At 43.0% G+C, this 19,182-nt stretch overlaps 1 protein-coding gene and 1 pseudogene across 3 annotated transcripts in view; both read left to right on the top strand.

Moving 5' to 3' along the window:
- The window catches only part of LOC111158993 (RAB7A, member RAS oncogene family), a 73,795-nt gene that overhangs the window by 41,306 nt on the left and 13,307 nt on the right, over positions 1-19,182 (top strand). For all 3 annotated transcript variants that reach the window (XM_022521348.1, XM_022521349.1, XM_022521350.1), the window contains exons 2-3: positions 11,608-11,668; positions 13,333-13,459. In XM_022521348.1, coding sequence (XP_022377056.1) covers positions 11,616-11,668; positions 13,333-13,459 — 180 coding nt within the window. In that variant the 5' untranslated portion in view covers positions 11,608-11,615. The remainder of the gene's footprint in view (positions 1-11,607; positions 11,669-13,332; positions 13,460-19,182) is intronic.
- On the top strand, positions 16,183-18,248 carry LOC111158992 (annotated as a pseudogene).

Below are 19,182 nucleotides of genomic sequence, written 5' to 3'. Positions count from 1 at the left end.
GATCTTAGGGTTGTGAGATCAAGCCCTGAGTTGGGCTCTGCCCTGAGCACAGAGTCTGCTTGGGATTCTCTTTCTTCCTCTACCCTTCCTGCTCATGTTCTCTCTCTCTCTCTCTCTCTCTCTCTCTCTCTCTCAGGATTCTCTCTCTCCCTCTACCCCTCCTGCTCATGTTCGTGTTCTCTCTCTCTTTCTCTGAAACAATAAATTAATTTTTTAAAAGTTCCAGTGTGGAGCTAGTTTATCATTTGCCAGACTGGGTTTCTTTTACTTCGACATCTTGTTTCGAGAAGGGGTTAGGAAGGAATTGTTTTAGAATATAAATCTCACTATATGAAACACCTCAGTTCACCATGGTTCCTGTGAAAGTACTGGGGAGTAAAATACGTGTGCCTGCCACACAGAATTGCATACAGTTCCTAATAGGACTTCTCCGGTCTGATGAAACTGTCTAAACTGTCACTGGCAGAGTTTCCCACCTTCTCAGAGAAGGATTTTAAGATTTGGCTGATATTTCATCATTTCATCTAACTCAGGCAAGAAATCTGTAAGAGCTGTTCCAGTCGATCAGTGCCATCAGTTTCAGGTCCTCAGTGTTCCTTACGTTATCGACAGTATCGCATTCTCTGATTTGAGCATTCCTTTGTTCCTGTACTCACTTCCTTTCCTATAAGCCGGTGTGTGAAACCATTAATTGAACTTTCCCCTTGATGGGTTGCAGAGAACCTCGTATAGTGTTTGTGCACCCCTGGTCTGCCAGGACAAATGGCCACAGATACTATGAAGTGGTTATGATGCAGCATTATCCTGCTATGGTGTTCTAATGAAAAATTCAGACATTAAGTAGTATCTATAGTTTGCTGTTGAAGAACAGGTATTTTTATTTGTTGTTAAGAATGAAAGACAGGGTGCCCGGGTGGCTCAGTCAGTTAAGCATCTGCCTTCAGCTCAGGTCACGATCCCAGGGTCCTGGGATCGAGCCCCACGTCGGGCTTCCTGTTCTGTGGGGAGCCTGTTTCCCCCTCTCCCTGTCCCCCACTCATGTGTGCATGTGCACACTCACTCACTCTTTGCTCTCACACTCTATCTCAAATAAATAAATACAATCTTAAAAAAAAAATGAAAGCAGACAGAAGATAAAGTGGTAATGAAACAAGGAATGGCCATAAATTGAGATTTAAGATGTTTGAGGACTATGTATTAATCCTAGGGAAAGGTTCCAGGAGTGTTTAGACTGGTACTATACAATAGAACTTCCTGTGCTGATGGAAATATGCTATATCTGCACTGTCCAGTATGGTAGGTGCCAGCCACAGATGGCTGTCACGCACTTAGAATGTGGCTAGTGTGGCTGGGGAACTGTATTTGGCCTCATTTAGCTTCATTTAAGCAGCCACCTGCGCTCAGTAACTACCGTGCTGGATATAGTAGTAGTTTACCAGGCCCTCCTGTGGAGCACGTGCTATTGGAATTGGGGATTCGGGGGTGGAGGAGAGACTGTGTTGGAGAACTTTTCTCTTCCTCTGTTCGCATTAGGGTGGCAGGCAGATGCGCTGGAAGTTATGGTTCAGCATGATGAAAGGGGGCCCTGGGACCCAGATGCTCTGGCGTTTGGGGAGTGGTGCCCAGGAAGACAGGCTGTCCAGACTGCGTAGACGTTGCTGCCCCCTCCCAGATGAGCAGGCTCCTGGTACACGAAGTGGGTACATGCAGGGGGTGCGGCCCCGGGGGTGGGGTGGCACACACACTAGAGATACAGGGCATATGGGGTAGAAATGGTGCATGTTCTGGAGAAATTCAAGGCTAGGCTAGGTACCTGCCTTGCATGGTTGTCAAGTGTGCCCGTGGCAGGCTGGGCTCTAACTTTTGTGTGCCAGCTCCAGCCTTGGTGGCTTCATGCTCTCAGGCCCTGTGGGCATCCCATACAGCCCCTTTTGATCCCTCTGGTGGTCCACCTGCGCCTCAGACCTGATGCTTCAGAGCCTTGCTCCTTCTCACTTCAGTCCTGTAACATTTCCCACTGGGCTTCCTGAGAACTTCTCTGAAGCTTGTAAGAGATGGCAAACAAGTTAACCATCCTGACCGATTAGTTTTGACAACAGTGGACGCTCCTTCTCAGGCATTGCATGTACAGCTGTTCAGTCTTGCTTTTGAAAATGTTCCAGTATTTCTGCTGATAAGTGTTCTCTCCCTTAAAGTACTGTTACTTATACTGCCCTGTGAAATGATTGTCTTCTTGCCTCCCAGACAGCAAACCTCTAGAAGATAAGCGTAGCCATCTGTTACTACCCTTTATACCGCCCTATGTGTCCGGTGAATGCTGACATTCCCATTTTAGCACAGGCATCTAGACCGAAGTCATAAAATCCTAGCACAAACAAGCATTCCTCAGTTAGCTGTGAAATTTGAGATACGGCTAAATACAGTGTCTCTTTAAAAAATAAGGGCACCTGGCTGGCTCGAGACTCTTGATCTTGGGGTCATGAAGTCAAGCCCCACGTTGGGGTAGATTTTACTAAAAATTTTTATTTTACTTTTTATAAAGATTTTATTTATTTGTGAGAGAGTGCACAAGCAGGGGCAGCGGCAGGCAGAGGGAGAAGCAGGCTCCCCACTGAGCAAGGATCCTAATGTGTAGAACTCAATGCCTGGGGGGCGCCTGGGTGGCTCAGTGGGTCGGTCATGATCCCAGGGTCCTGGGACCAAGCCCCCAGTCGGGCTCTCTGCTCAGCAGGGAGCCTGTATCCTCGTGTCTCTCTCTGCCTGCCTCTCTACCTACTTGTGATCTCTGTCTGTCAAATAAATAAATAAAATCTTAAAAAAAAAAAAAAAAAAAAAAAAACAACTCAGTCCCAGGACCCTGGGATCATTTAGCCAAGCCAGAGGCAGACACAACCAACTGAGCCACCCAGGTGCACCCCTTCACTTAAAAATTAGAAGGAAAAAAAAAAAGAATTTGACTGCAAGATTTTTCCAGGCTCTCTATTTAGGAGGAAAGGGGAATATGATAAAATTCAACTGAGCTTGTATTATTCCTAGACTTGGAAATACATGTTTCAGTCCAGACTCTGTTAAACCAGTGACTCTTAAACTTTTCAGAGTACAAACTGCTTCAGCACGGCAAGAAATTCCACAGGGCCTGCCCACTGCCCCTAGCCGTCCATGTCCCAGGTGTGGGCTTCCTCTTTGGGCAGATTCCACTTTGGGTTAGTCACAGCTTAGCCCTACCCACAGTATCTCTTCATTTATTGGGTGGATGTAGTGGAATCTGGTGGAAGGAAGGCTGGAATCTGTCTTGGTCCCTGGGGAGGCTAGAGTAGACTTCTGCTGAAGGCAACATTCAACCTGAAAGGGAAAGGAAAAACTCACTTCAAACTCTGGGAGTAGAGAAACTAGGTTTAAGACTTTAGGATTATTCTGACATACACTTGTGTTGAATGAAGGGTATTAGAACTTAGCCAATTGAAGGGGACGGGAGGTGCTCCAGACCAGGCAAGTGACTTTATTCAGTAAAAACAAGACAAAGGCTAGTTCAAAGTAAAAATGTGGCTCACTTGCCTGAATGTCTGTTGTGCATTTGGAGGTGGTGATCATCCATACCAACCAGTTGCTAAGTTCTGTTTTCCGATCTAAGCCTGTCGTCTGAGTTTCTAGAACACCAGCATTATCCCGAGCTTCCCCCAAAGTGACTTCATGATTCCACAGAAAGGGTTTTGGTCAAAGGCTCCACTCCACCTCTTCCCTCCTGCTTCCAGCCTGGCAGTCTTTCCACTCCATGCCCAGATGAGCATCCTCCTCTCTGGAACCTTGCATCCCCTCTTGGAAGTATGTGGCAGCGGCCTGCATTCTTCTCCCATTCACGTTTCTGGACCTGGACCTAGTTCTGGTTCATGTGGACCATTTGATCATGGGGTTTCCAAACAACTCCAGCTTCCATTTTTTTCATTTCCTTATTGGAGGGACATTTTTGCTACCGTTTGAAATTGGGCTTCAGGGGCACCTGGGTGACTCAGATGTTAAATATCTGCCTTTGGCTCGGGTCATGGTCCCGGGGTCCTGGAATCAAGCCCCTCATTGGGCTCCCTGCTTAGTGGGAAGCCTGCTTCTCCCTCTTCCACTCCCCCTGCTTGTGTTCCCTGTCTGACTCTCTCTCTGTGTCAAATAAATAAATAAAATCTTTAAAAAAAATTATGGCTTCAGTTTTAATTTGGGAGCTTTCAGAACATCATTTGAGATGTTATTTTCTTGCCTTTCTTCTGGGCCTAGAATTTGGAAGCCATTTTTAACTCAGGCAATCTGTTACGCCCCTATCCTTTTCCCCCACCCCACTTTTTTTAGTAGAGTATTTCCTGGATTTGCTAACCCTTGGATTGTTAAAGTAGTCACGCTCCTAACTCCCATCCCCAAAGAACACAATGAACACCCTTAAACTGTCCAAAAGTAACACTAAGTTATCTTAATCTTCATGCTTACCCAGATGAGATGATACAGGTAAGATGCTTAGCCTAAAGACAAGCACACTGAGTTTTCAAGAGACACACTTGGTAATTTTTGATCTTAGGCCTTTGTGTAGCTAGTTTTCCTTCTCTTGTTACCTGTGGTTCCTGTGCCCATGAAGCAAACCTACCTTCTGTAGCCAGCATTCCTTCCACCTCCTGGCTTAGAGGTGCTGTTGAGAATTGTTTTTATTTACCTTTATGACCTTTTATGGCTGTCTCCTGCTATTCTAGAACCCTTGTGTAGTGCCTTTCAGCCATTGGGATTGGAGTCGGCTGGGTGATACTGTTTGTTAAAAATTCTGCTCTTGGGGCACCGGCTGGCTCACACAGCAGAGCATGGGACTCTTGATCTTGGAATCGTGAGTTCGAGGGTAGAATTTACTTAAAAAAAAAAAAAAAAAAGAAAAGAAAGAAAAAGAAAAATCCTCTTGTTCAAGCTTTTCTCTTTCCATCTTAAGCTGCTCTGTTGGAGGAATCTAAATTCATATTATCCCTCTCCCTTTCTCTCTCAAACTGATCTTAAAACAAGTTACTTCTGGGGGGCCTGCCTGGCTCAGTTGGTAGAACATGATTCTTGATCTCAGAGCTGTGGGTCCAAACCCCATGTTGGGCATAGAGACTCCTTACAAAAAAAAATACTTCTTGGTCTCCTGACTGGCTCAGTCATTTAAGTGGCTGCCTTCAGCTCAGGTCATGATCTCAGGGTCCTGGGGTCAGGCCCCTGGACAGGCTCTCTGCTCAACGGGGAGTCTGCTGCTTCTTGCTCTGTCCTTCCCCCTGATCATTCTCCCTCTCTCTCTCTCAAATATATAAATACAATATTTTTTCCAAAAAAAGTTATTACCAAAGTCATAACATAGTTTTTTATTTAGGCTTCCTTTTTAGAAGGTATGTGCCAGATGTTTCTAACCTAAGATTTCTGTTGTGGCAAAACTAACAGTATGTTTGCCCTCAAACCAAAGGCTAATTATCACGGATAACCAAAGATGATTATCAAGCCTGAATCTGGGACACATTTGCCATAAAAGTTTGTCACTGTATTTTTAGTAATGAAAATAAATTTATACATTCTTTATTTTTTCCTTCAGATTTTCCTAATTTGTTAAAAGTATGAATTGCATTTACAGTTTTTTATTATGGAAAATCTCAAGTACGTGCAAAAGTAGTGTGAACAGTGCTGTGCAGCCCCTGTACCCATCACTCAGCCTGTTACCAGCCCGTCGTGTTTTGGCTGTGCACTCCGTCTCACCCTGTGGATTATTTTGAAGCATGACACACCTTTTTGATCTTGGTGATCAACCCAGTGTAGCGACTGAGATGAAGCACTTTGTAATAAGTCCCGGGCTCCCATTTCGTATCTGAATGTTTTTACAGATCCAGGGACCACCTGCAAACTCCTGTTTCCTTGTCTGTTAAATGAGAGTTCGACCTTACAGCCTCGTTGTGAGGATTAAATGCATGACCTATAGTGTAGTGCCCAGCACAGAGAGGGCTCAGGAAAGTGGTCTTTATTTCTTGATCTTTCATAGGCTCTGCTCTTTCACTCTGTAGGCCCTAAGAAGATTGCTCCATTTGGAAAGTTGAAAGAATCTACCTCCAGCAGATGTTATTGTTCAGCTTGGCGGCCAGCACAGTTGGTAGTATATGGCTTCCCGCTCCCTCCCCTGTGACCTTCTCCAAAATCTTAGCACATATTGCTTGCCTACCTCGCTCTGAGCCTTGAATTCATTGGTTTTGAGGGCAAGGTGTCTGCGGGGTCGGCGTTGTCTTTTTTTTAAGATTTCATTTGAGAGCGCATGTATGCGTGCAAGCTAGGGGAGGGCCAGAGGGAGAAGCTGGCCTCCCTGCTGAGCAGAGATCCGGATATGGGGGACACAGGGGCTCTATCCCAGGAAACTGGCATCTTGACCTGAGTCGAAGGTGGGCGTTTCACCAACTGAGCCACCCCAAGCACCCCTTCTGGGTCTTCTTTAATGGTCAGGTATAATTTATAGCATGGAGTCTTGGAAGAAAATGGGATGGAGAGGTTTCATGCTGGTTATAGTTTAGAATGGTACTTTTGAATCTGCTCAGAAGCCTACAACTTCTGAAATCTGTGTCCCCATGATGCTTCCTTCTCAATGCTATATTTAGTCTATGTATGCAATAAATCACATTATACTAGGTAAAATAGGCAGAGACCAGCAGGCAACTGAGAGGTTTCTGGTTGAAATGTTTGACCTCTGCCAATCTAAGAGATGCAGATGGAACCAGCTGACCATATGATTAACAATGATTTGTGCTAATGATAGCTGAGGTATGGCAAAATGGAAATTCTAGTTCACTGATGGCGTGGGTGTTAATAAAGCTGTTCTGGAAAATAATTCTGTCAGTGAATTTCAGAGGCCTTTAAAATAGTCTTACTGTTTTGCTGAGTGATAACACATTTGTGTGCTCAGATTGTATACATAATTTAAAATAATTGCATGCTTAATAGTGGGATTATCCATATGCTGCAGTGTCATGTAACCTTAATGCCAGGAGCATGGGAGGGTATTTAATATAGAAAGACAGGATGCAACAGTATAATCTCAACTATTTGAAGGAAAATGCGACCTAAACCCTGGTGCTAATAGGATTGTTTCTAAGAGTTGGAATTGTGGGTGCCTTTTTGTCTTTGGCTCATTCTTTTGTGTACCTTTCTGAATTTTCTATAATTCAGTACTTTAATTGGGGGTGGGGGAGAGAGAGAGAGTAGCAGAAGAGTCAGTTGTTTGATTAGGATCTAGCTGATTCACCTAGAGAGGTAGGCAACTTGGCAACACCACACAAATAAAAATGTTAATGGGCTCTCGAACACTAGTTGGTTCAACTGCTGCAGCCCTGCACCTCTGACGTCAGTGCCGTCACTGTATCAGACACATACGTAAATCAGAGCAGCAGTTCCGGACCCCAAGTCAGGAGTTTCCAAATATGGTATGTACACCTCAATAGCCAGAGGGAACTTTTCAGATTCCCTAACCTTAAGGACTGGTCCCCAGCCCTTATGAACCAGAATCCTCTTGGTGGTGAGAGCTGATACTACAGAGTGGCATGGAGGTTGAGTATTGGGGGCCTGGGCTGACACATTCGACAATTCCAGCTCTGCCACCCAATTGCTGTGTGATCTTGGACATGATACTACACCTGGTTCACCTTCATTTCCTGTGTTTTACACTGTTGTGGTTGTGCTTTGCACATGCTTTGCTTTCAGCTCCTTGATACTGCAACTCCCTAGTCTCACCTACATGGGAGCATAGTCACCTTGAGTTTGTGATCACCACACAAAGCTGCACTGGCCACACTTTGCAGTGGCCTGCTGACCGCCAACTTCTACTCCTCCCCTGCTCCTCCACTTTTCCCATACCAATTCTTTGTTCTCGCTGTCCTCCCCCTGACCTTTCCGTGGGGCCCTTTCTGACCTCATTGGCCCTGCCCAGCCCAGACCCTTGGATATTATTTTCCCGACCTTTTTACCTACATGGGGGTTTCTTTGTTGTGTCTGCCTTTATGGCCAGTTGGTTTCTCTGCTTCAGAGATAAGAGAGTGATAGCTCCAGGCTAACAGGAAAATTCTAGCTTTTGATTTATTATTTGAGAAAAAATTATACTTGAGGGGAAAGAATCAATTTGGTCTATGAAATAGTTAGTATTGCTTGTTCTTCCAAGGAAATCGCTCCAGAACACACTGATGAGGCTTGGTTTGAAAGCAGAAAGAAGGAAATATGTTCTGAATACACCTTAATCTGAAAATTAGAAGATATATATAAATGGATTAATGGGTATTATCAGAAATGTTCATTTCCAAGGAGCACAGTGGCTAGGGACCTAGTACAACTCTTATTTCCTCTTTGCCTGTTTCAGTTTCTCCTGTAAAAGGAGTGGTCTCTGTTAGAAACTGTTTTCCAGTTACAAGTTTCTAGTTTGTAGGAATTTTTTTTTTTTTTTTTTTAAAGTAAACTCTGCACCCAGCCTAGGGCTAGAACTCGCAACCCTGAGATCGAGTCGCATGCTGTACCACCTGTGCTAGCCAGGTGTTCCCTAAGTTTGTAGGATTTCAAGAAGTAATTTCAGAAATCCATGAAGGTGATGATGGAAATCGGTAGCGAAGAAACTGCGAGTGGAGATTTTAAAGCCGTTGCAGCTTGGGCAGCTTCTTGTAGCAAAAGTTGTGCTCAGGTTTGGTTTGGTTTGGTTTTTTCTTAACTTTTTTCTAGAAACCAGTGTCCCATTCTTTTTTTTTTTTTTTTTTTTTTTTTTTTTTTTTTTTTTAAGATTTTATTTATTTATTTGACAGAGAGAGAGATCACAAGCAGGCAGAGAGGCAGGCAGAGAGAGAGGGGGAAGCAGCCTCCCTGCTGAGCAGAGAGCCTGATGCGGGCCTCGATCCCAGGACCCTGAGATCATGACCTGAGCTGAAGGCAGAGGCTTTAACCCACTGAGCCACCCAGGCACCCAGTGTCCCATTCTTGATCCTGGAGAACAGTAAGTGCAAAAACCTAGCTCTAAACTTTGCCAATTTAAAGCCGTTAACATCCTGGTGATGAAACCACATGTTGGGTTTCTTCAGATCCACTGTTGAGTGCAGGCCCTAAGTGAAAATGAAATCCTCATTCATGTATCTTTCATGATGAATAAGGACTAATTTTGTAATGATAAAACTTATTTGAAAAATCAGCAGATTAACATTTTTCTCCGAAGTGGAAATAGCTTTTTCAGTTTCAGGGTAGTGTGTTCCTCCAAAGGTCACAATAAGGTAGTATAAAGAAAACAAAGCTATTTTAATTCTACCATCCAGGAAAAACCTGCTAATAATTGTATTCCTTTCAACTTCATTTTTATATTTAAATATTTACTCCTTAGGGCATTTTGTTGTGGAGGATGAAGTATAAGGATCTTAATTCTCAGGATTTTTCTGGCTGCCTTCACTTCGTGAATTTTTTTTCATCCTTTTGCTACCGAATTTTATAATGCTATATTTGTCCAAATTATTCATTTCTGGGTTATTTTTCTGTTTAGTCGTGTACCAGCCCCATACTTTAATACTGTATTTTTATAACATACTTTCCAAGACTGTTAAGGCAAGTCCTCTCTCCTCTTGTCATTATTCTTTTAGGAGAGGAATGGGAGGGATTCCTGTGAATTTATTTTGATGAATAAAATAAGAATTATTTTAAGTTCCAAAAAAACCCTTGGGATTGTTTCAGTAGGGGAGAATTTACATCTCTGCATTAAGTCTTCCTATTGGAGATAGCTCTTCATTTATTCAGATTTCCTTTGTTTCAATAAGCTTGTCATTTTCTTATTTAAGTCTTGTACTGTTGTTAACCACTGCAGCAGTGGTTGTAGTATAAATTTGGAAAATCCTTCAAGAAAGTGAATTAGTGGAAGTCATGAAAATGTTTATACTTTTGATTCAGTAACCCCATTCCTAAACAATATCTGTAAGTTAAGTTTAACAAAACCCGTTTGCCTGTGTGAAAATTTGACCTTTGGTTAACTTTGTTTCTGGGGAACTCAATAAAGGCAGACTTAATTGCCAACTTCTCTTGCCTGGGCGCTGTGGTAAAAGAAAAGAAAAAGAAAAGGAAAAAAAAAAAAAAGACGTGGTAAAATGTCTCCCGGTTGGTGATTGCATCTGGACAGGGAGAGGCCGTGAACGCCCAATGGAGCCCCATGCTTGGGCTTCGCAGAGCACATTGGCTTTTGGGCTGTGTGTGTTCCTCACAAGGCACCAGTACAGCTATTAAAAGAGATGATTGCATCCTCTCAACAGTGAAGGTTTAAGTCAGGGCTTGAACCCACACACTCTCCCTATACCTGAGCCATCTGCTGTGTGGACTGTTGAAAGAACAGCCAATAAGCCGTGTTCCTGTCCCAGTCCTTCTCAGTAGATGCATGCCAGGTATGGCCTGTATAAGTGAATGTATGGCCTGTGATAGTCTTGTGAATTTGACTCGAGATTGTGCCCCCCACCCGCACCCCACCCTGTGGCTGTTGCTGGGTCCTAAGGAAATGATCCCACAAACTGAAGTTCAGAGATGTTCTTTACAGCATTACTTTCCCCAGATTTTTGGTATATTAAGTAAAAGGCAAGAATGGCTGTTTAAACACTTAAAATTCACTCAAAGGAATATTAGATGTTAAGACTATTACAGAAGCAAATACTAGCAACAAGATAAAGTCACAGTCATGTAGCCAGCCTCTCAGCCTTCTAGAAGCTAGGTGGTTAAAAAAGAAACTAAGAGACACCTGAGTGGGGCTCCATTAAGCATCTGCTTTTGGCTCAGGTCATGATCCCAGGGTCCTGGGATCGATTCCCACCCACATCAGGCTTCTTGCCCAGCAGGGAGCCTGCTGCTCCCCCTGTGTGAGCTCGGATGTGTGCGCGCACGCATACCCTCATGCACACATGCTCGCTCTCTCTCTCTCTCTCTCTCTCTCTCTCTCACACACACACACAAATACACAAATCTTTTAAAAATAAATAAAAATGAGGGGCGCCTGGGTGGCTCAGTGGGTTAAGCCTCTGCCTTCAGCTCAGGTCATGATCTCAGAATCCTGGGATTGAGCCCCTGAGTCGGGCTCTCTGCTCAGCGGGGAGCCTACTTCTCCCTCTCTCCCTGCCTGCCTCTGCCTACTTGTGATCTCTCTGTCAAATAAATAAATAAAATCTTTTAAAATAAATAATAAATAAATAAAAATGAAACTAAAAAGTAGCTTTTCTAAGACCTAGTTTTGACTACCTTGTTCTCCCAAACTGTAGAAGAATAACAACAGGCTTTACTGAACCCATTTCCTTACCTACCTTTTTTATATGTAAACAGTTATTTCCTCAACATCCAAGAGGAGAATAAGTTCTTTTAGACTGCTCTGAGAGGCAGGATGAGCCTGTCTCACTGTTTTGCCCAGCTTGGGGCCGGAGTTCTAATGACTGATACTGCTCTCCATCCAGTCCCCCCAGATGGCAGGGAAATAGCCAACGGGAAGGTAGGGCTCAATGGTTCTTGGTTGTTTTGATGCTTACGCTGGGGAGAGTGGTTTGCCTCGGTATTTCTGTCACTCTCACAGTGCTTTCTCCTTTCTCCTTTCAGTTTGAAGGATGACCTCTAGGAAGAAAGTGTTGCTGAAGGTTATCATCCTGGGAGATTCTGGGTAAGTGTTTCTTACTGTTTGAACTAACGTGTTGGCTAGGATTAAATGTGACCTCCTTGAAGCTGGTGCCCTCCATGCTGACATTTGGCGGTTTCTTCTCTAATAGCAGGGCAGTAGGGCCCTAGGTCTCTAGCTGTTTCAGGCACAGCAGCAATTTGAATGATCTCTTGTTCTGTAACCCTTCCTTCCCTGTTCTTTGGCATAATTTGGGGGAAAGGGTGGCTGTTTAAATTCAAGAATAGTCTCATGGAATTCCTTCTGTTCCGAGCTGGTTAGACAAGGGAGTTCTGTTTATGTACATTTGTTGCCACTGACCTCATGCCTACCTGTGGGTTTGGGGTGTGCTGTGCAATATCCTCCCACTGCTGTACCAGATTTGGGCCTATATTCCAAAGAACCTGGGTCTGGAGAACTGGATTCTGATCCTAGATCTGCCACTAAGTAAGTAACCAGCTCTTCAGTAGCTGTTATGGTTCTGTGGGAGACTTTTCAGACTCAGCATCTGAAGTGACCTTTGAAGCCTTAGACCAGCTAGAAGCTGTGTATTTTTTTTTTAAATAATAATAATAAGTGCAGGTATGCCTCCTTATCCCAAAGCTCCCTGCCCTTTAAAAAGGCAGGGGTTTTTCTACCCTGGCGGCTTTTTTAATTGCCTGAGGAGCCTTTTAGAAGTTAGCATTTTTCCAGACCAGTGGGTTGGGCCTAGTTAGCAATACTTAAATACACACATCTCTCTGTCTCTGTCCCTCCCTTCCCCTCCCTTACTCCTGATTACTCTGGTGTGCTGTCAGGATCGAAAGGTACTGTTTTAGCCCCAAACTTGCCTGGAAAGAATCACCAGGACTTTATTTGATTACAGATCTCCTGGCTTTTCCCCTGAAAATTCAGATCCAGATGGCCTGGGTTGGAGAACACTGCCCTAAGCCATAAATGTACTTCCCCGTCCTCTGCATATGAAAATGAATGTTCCTTAGTGGGAGAGGAAGGTGTTCCCGTTGACTCTGAAGGCTTTTGTATTGTCTTCAGCCTGCCCTAACTAATCTCATCACCAAAAGACCCCCCCCCCACACGTCGTCTCTTCCTGAGTTTTCTTACTGGAAAACGTCTCTGGAGGAGTTTACTCTGAGGAAATTCTGATTTGGTGTGGAATATTGATGCTTTCTCCACTTAAGATTTTAAACTTCGAAGCAGCAGGTGGCTGACTGGTGTGTATGTCTGCTTGCAGCCGGTGACTTCCTCCTGTGCTATTACTTTCTTGGACTGAGTACCAACCCCTAAATGGAGAGACACCCAAGACAGCAGAGATATTTTTGGAATGGTGGATTGATCTTACTGCTGTAGCTCCTTTTAGAAGGAGAGTATTTGCTGACATCTTTCTGGAAGGAAAAAAGTAATACTAGGTTCTACCATCTGAGTTGCTTGTACCAAAACTTAAAAGCAGCTTTTCAACATCTGGCCCACATCTGTGCCCCATGTTTTTATCGCAGGAGAAAATACAGTCTCGAATGAGTAACGCTGGGCAGTTGGCTGGGGCAGCTCTCTATTGTGATCACAGTTCTTGTTCTCCTTTAAGATAGGCCCATATCTTTAGAGCTTCAAGTATCAGAATCTGTTTTCTGTCCCTTCCTAGTTGACCTATATTTGTGGTTTTCCTCCAATTTCAGAGTTGGTAAGACATCACTCATGAACCAGTATGTGAACAAGAAGTTCAGTAATCAGTACAAAGCTACAATAGGAGCAGACTTTCTGACAAAGGAGGTGATGGTGGATGACAGACTAGTTACAATGCAGGTAAGCACACATCTTTGCCGCTTTGCCAGCCAAGCCTTGTTCATTTGGTCTGAAACTTGTTCATGCCTAGGCATTTTCCCTTCCTTTTCTTCATTTCCCATTACCATATTCATGGATAATTGGCCGCAAGTAGGATTGCCAGATAAAATACAGGACTTCAAGTATGACCCAGATGTTGCATGAGACATACTAGAAAATTTTCATTGTTTTTCCAAAGTTCAAATTTAATTGGAGTTCCTTTTTGTTGTTGTTTTTTTGTGTGTGTGTTTTGCTGAATTTGACAGCCTACAGGCTCTGTCTTGCTGTGTCTCCAAAATGTCTAACTCATTCCTTTCTTAATATCCCTGCATAGTATTTTAGAAACTAGGAGAGACCCAAAACGTTTTTGGGTCTCTCCTAGTTTCTTACAGTAGCTTTTCATGTAGTTTTCCTATTTTTCTGGCTTCTCTTGTCTTATCTACAACCACCAAAGTTGTGTTTCTATTAAGCCAGCTAGCTTTTTTGTGTATCACCATAATCGTTTAAGGTTTTTCCCTGCAACAATTAGGCTAAAATACACATTTCTTCATGTGACCTTTTGAAAGGTTTTTTTCATTCTGGCTACAGCTGTTCTTCACTTTTTTATCTTTTGCCAGTCCTTCCAAACCATGTGCTGCTCTTACAAACCTGTCCTTGCACATGTCTGCTTCCATCCCAGCTCCTTCGTCCCATCTTTGTCTTCATCCCCAAGTCTCCAGCTTTTGTCCCAGGTTGTCTTATGAAACTCCTATCTCCACAGCACTTGTTTCTTCTTGTGTTAAATGAGTTCCCTGGCAGACTAGGCCTCTAGAGACAGACATGATTTTTATTCCACTATAGTCCTAGCAAACACCAGGCTTGCCCCAAAATGTTTGAATGATCCAGGTGGTACAGGTAGAGGTTTTTACAGACATGAACCTCAAGCTGTGACATGTTCCCAGAGGATAAGGACTCTGGACGTTCCTTGACTCACACATCCAGGATGGAGCTGATAACGGATTTCATTTCTCACCTCCCCCACGCATACACACAGAGATGTTCAAAATATGACTACAGTTTTACTAAGCCAAGCTTGAGAGAGAAAGAAATTTCCAGGTTACAGGAAAGAAGAGGGAACCGAAAGCTAGTGCTAGGCTTGGGGGCTTCTGCCATGATGCTTGTCAAGTTTATAACCAGACTAGAGTTTAATTACTCTCCAGGGCAGGAGATGTGACTACAAAAGGTGGGGGAGCTAGAACTCCCACTAGCACACTTCCTTGGGGAGACACACACACATTCTCTCTCCATCTCTCTCTCTCTTTCTCTCACTCTCTCACTCTGTCTCATTCACTCTCACACTCACCCAGGACTGTGGAAAGTTGTGAAAACGGATCAAATACCCTCAACCCAAAGAAGTGGCAGAGCTCCTGTATGAAGTATGCTTGAGGCTTTGCCTCTTTGCTTTCTTGTTGGAGACTCTCAGTTCCACTGTGCTCATGTCTGGGTTCTGAGCTTATACTCTACATTGGACAGAAATGTTAAAGACTTTGACATAAACCCATAAATACCTGTCATTCCTGACAAAAGCAGAGATAAGACCATTCTATAGGAAGACTTGCCACCTCAGGACAAAAGATGAGGTCATAGCCACATGAGGAAATAATGTACCACAAAAAATGTTCACAATGACTAGAGATTTTTTTTAAAAAGGAATCAAAACCATAATGAAAAAGGATACTATTGTAAAAATGAGGATATAGAGAACTTAGAACTTGAAGAAGTGAAAACGTGGTCATTGCAATAAACCAAATGAACAGTTAACCTGCAGATTAAACACAACTGAAGAAAACAGTAAGCTGTGAAAACTGAGCAGATTACCAGAAGACTCAAAATTGCAGAACACGAAAAGCAAAATTGTCAGAGCAACCAGAGACAAGAAAAATTACTTAAAAAGGAACATTAGAGGAGCTCTTGAGGACACCAGGAGGGAGAAGGAAATGGAATGCCTTCAGGATACTGGCATAAAGTACTACCTGCAGATTTAACCTGCGCACCAGCCAGACTGAAAGCTGGTTCCTATACCAGCAGGAACAGCTGTGGAGCCAGGCTGTGGCTTCGACAGCAGTGTGGGCTGATTCCGAAGTCAGAGCCCAGCTCCTCCTGGGTACAGGGCCCCACATGCCCTACTAAGCTGGAACCCTGCAGCGCCGCACTGCTGGAGTAAACACCGTCTGAAGAACCAGTCACTAGACTCTGGAAACAGTAGGGGAGAGAACATGTTTCTGAAAGGTTGAAACAAAAGGCTGGCCTTCGCACTATTGCAGCCAGCTTGAAAGACTTAGAAGGAAATGAAAACCGTGATCTCTGGATAGAGGCATCATCTTCCTAGATCTTGAGGAATCCTCACATATTTTTTACAGGCTTTTAGCAGTGTGCAATAAGACAGTCCAAATAAGAAAACATGGCAAGGGGTGCCTGGGTGGCTCAGTTGTTAAGTGTCTGCCTTCGGCTCAGGTCATGATCTGCGGGTCCTAGGATCGAGCTCCGCATCGGGCTCCCTCCTTGGCGGGAAGCCTGCTTCTTCTCTCGTTCCCTCTGCTTATGTTCCCTCTCTCGCTGTATCTCTCTCTGTCAAATAAATAAAATTAAAAAAAAAAAAAAAGAAAGAAAACAAGGCAAGAACCAATGGAAAGCTCTCTTATCATTCAGAGTGGTTTTTGTATTTAAAGGAATAAGGCAGTCTTAGTTATCTTTGGAGAGAGGAAACTAAACAGGTGTTGTAGGTTAATAGAATTTCTAAATTTATGAAATACAATAATCAAAAAGGTGGAAATCCAAGAATGTTTTTAGCAGCAGAGAGGACACCCCAGAAGAGGGCTGAAAGGAAGAATGGTAGGAAAGAGAGGTACAAACAGGATTCAGTAGATAGGTCAGACTTCCTTTTAATCTCAGAATAAAGAGAATGAATCAGAGATGGTATTTGCTGAGAATTTTCCAGAATAGATATGGCACCAGTCCGCAGATTCAGGAAGCCCAAATTCCAAGATGGGTAAATAACTCGACATACCGTAATGAAATTGCAGTAACAAAAGACAAACTCGAAAGCATCCAGAGGAAGAAGATAACCTTAAAAAGGAACAGGAATGAGGCTGACAGTTGACTCTCAACAGTAACAGAGGAAATCAACAGGCGGTGGAATATATTCTGAAAGAAACCTTCAACACAGTGTTCTGTCCCTGCTAAAAATATCCTCGAAGGAAAGCGTACTTCCTTAGGTTCTATGGCGAAAATTCTAAATTATGTACTTCAGGCAGAAGGAAAATATTCCATTTAGAAAGGTCTGAGATAAGATAAACTGAGATAAACTTTACTTGCATGCAAATACTTATTGTTAGAATTACGACCCTAATAGTAAGAGTATGTAACTTCCAAACTATCACACAAAACCAGGATTAGACCTATGTAATTTAATGTGTTGGGGAAGCGTAGTGGTTGCTGTGGGGTTTTTTTTGTTTTTGTTTTTGTTTTTGTTTTTCACTTCCTTATATTGTTCAGGAAGAAGCTAGGAATCCGTCAGTATTAAACATTAGATGGAATCAAGTATGCAAGAAAAATTTAAAGGTAACTTACTATGAAGTCATGGTAGTTTAAACAGTGTGATATTGTCAGAGACATGCAGATCAAGGGAACAGAAGGCACATAGACAGGGCACACCTAGCTGGACACTGAGTAAAGAGTCATCTTCCAAAAGAGTAAGGGAAAGGGGGAGTTACACAGTAAACAGAGTGGGCCAGTGGCTTTCTGTTTTGGATGGGGAGTAACCAGAGGGTTTAAGACCTGAATGGAAGAAGTACGAAATGAAAATAATTTTTTTTACCTTAGATGTTTAAAATAGAGAAAGCACAAATCATAAAAGATTAAAGATCGATAGTAGACCCCATTAAATTAAACATTTGAATAACAAGATTCCCAAATAAAACCACAGACCAGAAAAAATGTTGATAATGCGTAGTAGTATCCAGTCAGTAAACAGCCCTGTGGGTAACTGGACAGAAGACATCACCAGGCAGCCGTCAGAAGAAACTGTTAATGTCCAGGAGTTTGATTTCAGGGAATTACAAATTTAAAAAGGTGACGGGGCAGGGTGGCACTGCTGTAGACACAGAGAATACTCCCTGCCTCCCTCCCCAATGCTATCAAAAAATGCTCTTTGGAAAAATACCCCAGCAATTGGGTGGCTTAAAGAAATTTCCGGTGGTCCTGTGACTCCAGATACTTCTGGAGTTGGTTGAATAAAGTGGATGTCAGCCCTGACGGGCGGCATCCGAGTGACTATGCTGTAGGGCTGTGGTGTGCCACCAGGGCCAGGAGAGCTGGTAGAAGGACTACAGCAACCTCATCAGGCCCTCTGGACAGACAGAATTCAGCAGGTGGTGCCGCTGCTCTGAAATCATGAACGTTGGATTTGATCACATGGCAGGATAACAGCATGCTGGAAAAACAAGGTTGTGCAAGTGTCATTATATTGAGCCCGACTGTTCAGAGAGACTTTGTAAACTTGAAAATTTACATAAAAGCTTGTTGGAAATGGAAATAATTTCATGTGGGTGTTTCACAGACAGGCAGTGTTGCTCTACACCACTTAAGAAACCTCAAGTGTTTGCTGTTAAGTGATCTTCCTGAAATAAGAGAAAAATAAAACCTTGTCCAGGCCTTTGAGATAGCACCACCTTCTCTAGAACTAAAATTAGACTTGAAGTAAAATAATAATATTCGGTAAGTATCTTATTTCATATGGAAGCAGCCCAGCTATCCGTCTGCAGGTGAATGGATAAAGAAGATGTGGTACTCATCATAAAAAAGAATGAGATCTTACTCTTTGTATCGACGTGGGTGGGCCTAGAGAGTACCATCCCCAGTGAAATAGGTCAGACAGAGACAAATACTATATGGTTTCTCTTATATTTGGAATCTAAAAAAACAAAGAACAGACAACAACACAAAAACAGACTCAGTACAGAGAACAAACTGGTGGTGACCAGAGGGGTAGGGATGGGAGATGGGAGAAATAGGTGAAAGGGATTAAACTTCTGCTCATAAAATAAGTAAATTATGGATATGGGGGGAAAGTATCCTATTTCAATATAAAGTATCATTTAAAATTACTGCTCATAAATAGTAACAGATATATTTATCATCAGTAGAACAAAAAGGTGGTCATACCACAACATTTTAAAAGCAAAGAGTCCCTCATGTAGAAAGTAAATATTCAGGGGCACCTGGGTGGCTCAGTGGGTTAAAGCCTCTGCCTTCGGCTCAGGTCATGATCCCAGGGATCTGGGATCGAGCCCCCCCATCAGGCTCTCTGCTCAGCAGGGAGCCTGCTTCCCATCTCTCTCTGCCTGCCTCTCTGCCTACTTATGATCTCTGTCTGTCAAATAAATAAATAAAACCTTCAAAAAAAAAAAAGTAAATATTCAGACATGACATACTAAAGTTACTGAGTTGGAAGTGAGAATTTATGTACATTTTAAGAAACATGCAAACCCAGGTAGCCTTTAAATTCTAATATATTCCTCATTTTTTTACAAATATCTGTTGATGTAGATAGAGTTATTTAGACTCATTTAATGTTCAACACAGGTTTTTATTTTTTTTAAAGATTTTATTTATTTGAGGGGTGCCTGGGTGGCTCAGTCGTTAAGCATCTGCCTTCGGCTCAGGTC

This window comes from Enhydra lutris, unplaced genomic scaffold (genome assembly GCF_002288905.1).
Source record: "Enhydra lutris kenyoni isolate GAN:26980312 unplaced genomic scaffold, ASM228890v2 scaffoldscaffold66, whole genome shotgun sequence".
Classification (NCBI taxonomy): Eukaryota; Metazoa; Chordata; class Mammalia; order Carnivora; family Mustelidae; genus Enhydra; species Enhydra lutris.
The sequence above is the reverse complement of the archived record's forward strand: the minus strand, read 5'-3'. Positions and strand labels throughout refer to the sequence as shown.